Source organism: Zerene cesonia, chromosome 29 (genome assembly GCF_012273895.1).
Source record: "Zerene cesonia ecotype Mississippi chromosome 29, Zerene_cesonia_1.1, whole genome shotgun sequence".
In the NCBI taxonomy this organism is placed as follows: Eukaryota; Metazoa; Arthropoda; class Insecta; order Lepidoptera; family Pieridae; genus Zerene; species Zerene cesonia.
In genome coordinates, this window is record NC_052130.1 from 4195946 (window position 1) to 4204035 (window position 8090).

Here is an 8090-nt window from a genome sequence, read left to right on the forward strand (position 1 = left end):
ACACACACACACACGCACGCACACACGCGCGCACACACACTCATACACGTCGTATTTTTGTCGAGGGTTAAAAACAATGAACATTTAGTGTTCAACAACTTATGTACGTGTTATATTTTGTTCTCAGATCTGATGTGGTGCTTTTGTGCTTCTCGATAACAAACCCAATTTCTCTGAGGAACTGTGGTGCCATGTGGTATCCAGAAATACGGTAAATATTAATTGTACTTATATTCCTTACTCTTATTTACTTATTATTCCTTCTACGTGCTAATATTAATTTAAATGCGTATAAAAAATTGGAAATAAAGAAAAGGACTAAGAAAGTTTAAACTTTATATACCTTTCTAGATGTATCATATACTATGAAAGTTAATAATGGACTTTTGTTAGGAAATGAAATGAAATTCTTTATTGATATTAAAACACTACCATTCGCGTAGCATGCGTATTCGCGTACTTGCCAAGCCGGATGCCCGTTTCCTTCTCCTCACCCTTCCCATTCCTTCTTTCCAGTTGTCAATCCTAGCCTTATCCCTTTTGCCCTCAAAGCGGGCACAGAGGCACTACCTCTGCGAATGTTCACGGGCAGTGGTGATTGCTTACCATCAAGCGAACCACCAGCTCAGTTGCCCGTTTTATCATTAAAAAAAAGTCTTCTGTGGGATTGTGGTATTTTCCCCGGTGAGAGTTGCCCCAATTCGTGCCACAGCATGCTCGATTCCCATATTCCTACTAATAGTATTAATGCGAAAGTTTGTGATGATGTGTGTGTGTTCGTTGCTCTTTCACGCAAAAACTACTCAACCGATTGCAAAGAAATTTCGTACGTAGACAGTTGGACAACTGGAATAACATATAGGCAACTTTTTATGCCGATATTCATACGGGATACGGACTTACGCGGGTGAAACCGCGCAGCGCAGCTAGTATTTCATAAAGTAATATAGTTTTAATAGTAATTTGATGCTTTCAGACGGTTCTGTCCAAACACACCGGTTCTTCTTGTTGGTTGTAAGAACGACTTGCGATATATGTACCGCGATGAGACATACCTGAACTACTGTAAGGATAGAAGCCCTTTCATTAGGTAAGCAAGGTTTTTGTAAAATACCATGCTTTTAGCTTAATAACAAACGTTAAATTTGGTATAGGTTAATATATGATATTATACATATTAATCTTCCTCTTGAATCATTATTTCTATTTAAAAGCGCCATAAAATCCGTCGTGTAGTTTTAAAGATCTAAGCAAACATACATACATAGGGACAGACGCGAGAAGTGACTTTGCTTTATACTATGTAGTGACTAATGGCATTCCATCCCTCCGCAACGTAAACAAACAATTAAAGATGAAATTCTACGTCACTGTGTAATGTAATACTAGCAGTTCGCCTTGACTTCGGTCGTGGTAGATATATAAACAGTAGCACTCAGGGATTACTTATACATCCAACAGTGAGATATTTTTTGTAAACTCAAACTCAAACTCAATCATTTATTCATTCAACTGCACTTCTTATAGAAACACTTTTGAATCGTCATATTACACAGTTATATACATTTACAACAGGTTCGGAAGGCAGTTTCTACAGAGAAGAGCCGGCAAGAATCTCTGTAGTTGCTCGGTCCACTAATTCCCGAGATTAGCGCCTTCAAACAAACTTTTTAGCTTTACATTGTTAGTATAGAATAAAATTCACAAATTTAATATTATAAAGCCTACAACGATACATCGAATCTTAATACATATGGATTACGTGTCACATTGTTTGTCCGCATTGGACTCCTAAACTACTCAACCGATCTTAATCAAATTATCTTGAAAGATAGGATTGTTTATATTATTTCAATTACGATAAATGACTGCCCGGAGCCGGGGCGAGCAGCCAGTAATAATATATGCTTATAATGAATCTATGCTAATATTTATAAAGCTGAAGAGTGTTTGTTTGAACGCACTAACCTCAGGAACTACTGGTCCGATTTCAAAAATTCTTTCTGTGTTAGATAGACCATATATTGGAGGAAAGTAGACCATAGGAAATAGACCATTTAAGGAGGAAAGCTATAGGCCATATATGTAACACGGGCGAAGCCGGGGCGGATCGCTATTATAAAATAATTAATATTAATTTAAGGGCGCCAAGAAAAAGCGATCTAGTAATGCCGGACCAGGGGCGGGCTCTAGCACACGAATTTGGAATATATTATTACGAAACCTCAGTATTTACGTATTACGGTGTGAATGAAGTTTTCGAGAATGCTATACGAGCCGCTCTCATAGCGAGGAGACAACAAAGATTCTGGATGACTAATTTGAAACGGGTTCAAAGACCGTTATTGCAGGTGAGACAGAAATATCATTTTGCTTGTGCCAATTTGTACTAGTGTTTTTAAGAACACAATGGGAGAAAATTCTTCATAGATATTTATATTTGATGACATATATCTAATAAAACATATCTAATAAACTGAAAATCAAACATTTGTTTATTCAATAAGACTTCTTATAGAAGCACTTTTCAATCGTTTTTATGTAGTTTTAACATTTACCACCGATTCGGAAAGCAGTTTCTACAGAGGAGAGCCGGCCAGAAACTCTGTAGTTGCTCTTTTAAAATAATATCAATTTTACATTTTAATTCTACATAATATGTAATAAGTACATGATTGATATGCCAAAGAACGGCTTCCTCTGGTTCTTAAGCAATATCGGTGTTTTTATTATTTTATGATTTTTGACATGAATTTAATTTTGTTTTTCTTAATTTTAGGCACCATTTAGACCACCGAGGCCCTTGGAACCAGAAGTTTCCGTAGTGAATAGTGTATATCTGGATAATATGGCAACATTATTGAGACAACAGGTAATTCTACTAATCTTACTAATAAATCCAAGTTTATTTCTCATTACGCGCTAGTCCCGGCTCCACCTGGATATCAAGATTCCTGTTTTATCCCAAGGGAGTATTTAATCGGGATTAAAAGTATCTTATCACCCGAGACAGCTCATACCCTGTCTGTATACCATTCTCATCAAAATCCATTAAGTACTTTCAGCGTGATTGATGGACAAACATCCAAATAAACAAACTTTCAAATTTAGTGTGACATTGTGATTAGTGTGATAGTGTGCTGTGATACACATACATTATTCACAATATTATAAATATTGTGAAATATAATAAATATATAATAATCTACATAAATAGATATACAAATAATCACTAAGTAATATTACTTTAAAATTACAATTTCTTCACAGTATTTCTCGGACATGGTTATAATCTGTGGCGCGAAAGGCTTCCCCGTACACAGATTCATGATGGCGGCCGCGTGTGAGGCGTTCCATAGACTACTGACCACAGACTGCATAAGCGTGTCCGCTGAATTGGCTAGGAGCTCTAGTGAGAGTAGTATGGTAAGCAAAGATAATAAAACTTACAAATAATTATTCTAAACATGACTTTGAATAAGCTTTCACAGTAAAATATAAAAAATCTCACCTCTATACTTGCTTATGTATTACTAGCTTTTTGCCCGCGGCTTCGCCCGCGTAGAATTCGCTTATATCGCGCGACATGGTAAGGAGTATTTTCTTCGTATTAAAAAGTATGTTTTGTTCTTTCCCACGTTTAGCTCCATCATCATACCAAGTTTCATCAAAATCGGTTTGACAATAACGAACTTTCATACAAACTTTCATCCCCTCTTTCAACCCTTTCTACCCTTTTTTCGCGATAAAAAGTATCCTATGTCCTTTCCCAAGTTCAGTTCTATCTCGATACCAAATTTTGTCAAAATCGGTTCAGTGGTTTAGGCGTGAAAGCGTAACAGACAGACAGACAGACAGAGTTACTTTCGCATTTATAATATTAGTAGGGATGTTCTTAGAAAATAAAATGGTGCTTGGAATTTTCTTAGCAGAGTTGGTTATTGTTGAAAGCAAAGTGTACGCGAACCACATTCTGTGTTAGATTTACGTACTAAAGTAAAACGGAACCTATTACTATTACTTTTTTTTACAATTGCTTTGTCGTTATTTGTAAGGAAGCAATCGAAACGCACTTGACCGATTTTTTGTATATCATCAAAACATGTTTTTTTTATTAAATATCGTTACTTCACAATAAAAAAGACTCAACAAAAACAAATCCTTCAGGTGAGCAGTATGGGTGAAGCAACAACAGGTGATTTCAACGAGGACACCGAATATTTAATTAGACAAGACCAAGCTAAACAAATGAGGTGATAAATTTAAAAGATTTACTCTGTGTAACATAGTATTTTATTGTGTTTGATTATACATTGGGAAAAACAATGAAGAGAAAATAAAAGAATTGAACGGATTTAAAGCACGATTTATTCTTTATATTATTTATCTCCATGTCCCCTCGTGATCACGCTGGCTATAAAATGTTCGAAATGTCGAAATAAATAATGAAAAGGAAAACGTGCTTAAAAACCGTTACAAAGGATTTAACAAATATTTGTTTCTTCCTTACACGGGCGCGATGTTTGTATAGTTTAACATGTTTGCCATGATATGGAAATGCGTTAGGTTGCAATAGTTCAGTTTTTTTTCCAACAATAAGACCTAGGCACGATTAAAGATTTTTTTAGTTATCCGTTATATTATTATATATTCTTTAGCTACCCATCTATTGCGGGAAAAAAGTACATGGGCTGAGAGTCTATGTTTCGTTCGGTGAGTGGAGGGGAGGTGGGGAGGTGTGGAGCACCGTATCCTTTTCTTACCCTTCCCAGTCATGTCCTTTATTCCGGTCGTCAATCTTTTCTTTATCTCATACTATTTAAAGTGAGTAATCCATCTAGAGTAGAGGACCACCAGCGCGACCCATCAGCTGTTTACCGACGATGACATACAAAAAAGGAGACATTTTATTTGTGTTTGATTTTATCGCTGGTCTCCAATTCATGAACCCCTTAGCTTGACATGGTGCTCTCCCTCCTGCCCCCATGCATCACATGGTGATCATTGTTCATACAATATTTCGTTTTCAGAGTTTGGGATCAAATAAAACGCCGTTCGTCGTGTCAGATTCTGCCCGTCAGTGACAGTTGTAAGAAACCGCCAGATTTATATAGAGAAGTCAACCATCCCGCCATTTTATCGATTAAAGTTGTCAGGGTAAATATAAAAATTTTTTGCAATTGAAAAACTAAATACACAATTATTTCATGAATATTTTACTTTAAGGAAAAATATATCTTTTTTTGCTAATACCATAATTACAATTCATTAAATAATTGATTAAGTCGCTATTTTAAATGATTTTGTTTGTCTATGTTTATTACAAAACGTCAGAAAAACATATTTCAATTATATAATGTCCCTGAGCCTATTTGAAACTTCTATCTAAATTGCCATCTGTTCTCTAACTGATAGATAAGTTCAACAGAACATATCAGAAAGCTGTGTACCAGCTCTAAGTGACATTTAAAATATAACGAAAAATATCTTTCATATATAGTATTTTATTGTGTTCGTTTGTAGGCGAGTTTAATACATTTAGAAAATAAAGACTATTTTAAAGGTTTCCAAGCATTGGGTTAATGAATATAATGAATAAATAAATCGCGTTTGAATTCCGTTACAAAGTCTTCAATTTCGGAATCTTTTATGTATTTCTCACTCTTTTAGTGTGACAAGATTCAACACGCAACTTCCCAAACCCAGACAATAGTCACGATGAGTAAACTTATATCGCAGAACGTGATGCAGGAAATCATCAATTTCATATACACTGGCACTCTGGATAGCGGCGCGTTCAAACAACAAGTGCGTATGAATTTCGACTTTATTATTATTAGGTATAAACGGCAAAATCGATTGGCTTATTTTTAACGCTCTATAAGCTTGAAATACACTGAAAGCAATTTATTTTGTGTAATAAATATATTAACAGGAAAATGTAGAGAAAGTTCGTATATTGATTAAAGTACACCTGGTATTATGTATTATATATTATACTGGATTGGAATATATATTTTATCATACGAGTGATAAAATATATAATTCAATACATCACAACATCAGTACAACATTTACTGTAAAATTTTATTTACAACAAGACATGTTTAGGACATTATTTCTGATTTCTCAACATTATTATTTTGAAAGTAAGAACTAAATAAACAAAAAAGCGATAATTGACAGAAGATCTATAAGCACAGATATATTAAAACGTTGCAAACAAACGACAGTGAGAAATAATTCATTACTCTCATTGGAAATCAAACTTGTTTTTTTCATCAAGATTATATAAAGTAGCTTTTGCCCGCGGCTTCGCACGCGTTATTTCGGAGTCGTTTAATACATGGTATTATACATATAAACCTTGGTCTTGAATTATTCTATCTATTAAGAATATCTCATCAAAATCCGTTTCGTAATTTTAATGATTAAGTATATATAGGGATATAAGGATAGAAAAGGATATAGGGATAGAAAAAGCGACTTTCTTTTATACTATGTAGTGATAACAATACGTTCATAATAAATGTAGTTGTAGGTTAAAACGAAAAAGCCTACAATGATCCTCTTCGTTTTTAAAATTTGTTGAAAAATCATTAACAATGCTATATCGTATCAAAAATCCGTCTCCAAATATCTCAGTGTATTTCAACCTTTAGCTTCTTATAGTAGACAGTAAACCTTAGTACATACACAAAACTACTTAGTAAGAAGTAAATACATATGTTACATTGCTGCTTTGAGACACCAAGTTTGCTTTATTATTTTATATTCTATGCTCTATTGCTATAGTTATATAATTAAAAGTAAATAAATAAAAATAACATTAAATTAATAATATGTTCTGCAGTCCGCTGCTATTGGATTACTACTGGTAATTTTTATTATTAATAAATAAATCATAAATCATGATTGTTAATTTTACATATGTTATTATTTATTATGTTTTTATGATCAATTATTTATGTAATTTAATTTTGTCACACTTCGCTTAGGTTGATTTTTGCTTTGTATATTTTAAATATGTATTTTCATTGTATTATTTCTCAAATGCATGAATTTATTACACAATAAAGTTTAAGATCAATTTTTTTTTTTGCTTAATTATTAAATTTCTATCGATTCGCTTAAGCCTTAACGAATTTTGCATTTTATATAAAGACGCAAATTATTAAAATAATAAGAAAAAATAGGTATTTTATAGGGAATTGCCATTAAAATAATTTCATTATTTCGTACTGAGCCCTCATTGAATAAGATTTTTTTTTATTAAATTATTCCGTATTCTGTTCGGTAATTAATTAGAAATGGTCATTATATTCATATATAAGAATTGTTGTATAAAAAATAGATTTATTTTATAGAAGGACTGCAAGTAGTGATATAAAGATGTAGAAAAATTACAGTAGATTCTTATCTTCACAGGAGATACGCCAAGCGGCTGAGCTTTTGGGTTTCCATGAATTGACAAAACTGAGTCAGTTTATATTGGATCAGCATTTGTTGTTCGACAAAGGTTTCATGTTGCAATTCCATACGGTATGTATAATTAAAATAATTAATTAGATTAGAGTTTATTTTATTAGATGCAACAACAACAATTTTTTTTTTATGTAACGGACTACTTTAGGATCGATTTTGTTCCATTTTAAATGGACAGATTGATTTTTTTTTATGTGATAGCGGGTAATCAGACCTCTGAGAATGCACTGCATGCACACACTCAAGGGATAAGGCATAAGGAAAGTATTGATGACTGGAAAGAAGGAATAGATATGATAATAGAAATAGTTATATAGGATCAGTGACAATACAATATTTCCATAGGTTAATCTTGTTGTCTTGATTAGGATAGGAAGCAAGTGAGACACTAGTTCATTCTACAGTTTAGTTTTTAAACTGTATTTATTCAAATTATTTGCAAATTTCATAATATGTCACGCCAAGAACTAGTTACGACTTCAAAATAAAGAGGTTATCAAATCGACTGTATTTTTTGGCTTTGTCACCTTTCGATTGGATGAACCGATATTGATTATTTTTTTATTTGCAAGTTCCTCCCATGTCATCCCATTTAAATTTTGCTC

The 8090-nt window shown here is 33.2% G+C and overlaps 1 protein-coding gene across 5 annotated transcripts in view; it reads left to right on the plus strand.

Annotated features, from left to right (window-relative positions):
* LOC119837901 (rho-related BTB domain-containing protein 1) overlaps positions 1 to 8090 on the plus strand; it is a 25633-nt gene that overhangs the window by 6381 nt on the left and 11162 nt on the right. For 3 of the 5 annotated variants that reach the window (XM_038363685.1, XM_038363686.1, XM_038363687.1), the window contains 10 exons: positions 128 to 211; positions 977 to 1090; positions 2144 to 2351; positions 2780 to 2872; positions 3271 to 3426; positions 4168 to 4253; positions 5031 to 5157; positions 5671 to 5808; positions 6854 to 6877; positions 7429 to 7542. In XM_038363685.1, the coding sequence (XP_038219613.1) occupies positions 128 to 211; positions 977 to 1090; positions 2144 to 2351; positions 2780 to 2872; positions 3271 to 3426; positions 4168 to 4253; positions 5031 to 5157; positions 5671 to 5808; positions 6854 to 6877; positions 7429 to 7542 (1144 nt within the window). The remainder of the gene's footprint in view (positions 1 to 127; positions 212 to 976; positions 1091 to 2143; positions 2352 to 2779; positions 2873 to 3270; positions 3427 to 4167; positions 4254 to 5030; positions 5158 to 5670; positions 5809 to 6853; positions 6878 to 7428; positions 7543 to 8090) is intronic. The other 2 variants (XM_038363688.1, XM_038363689.1) reach the window with 1 other exon arrangement.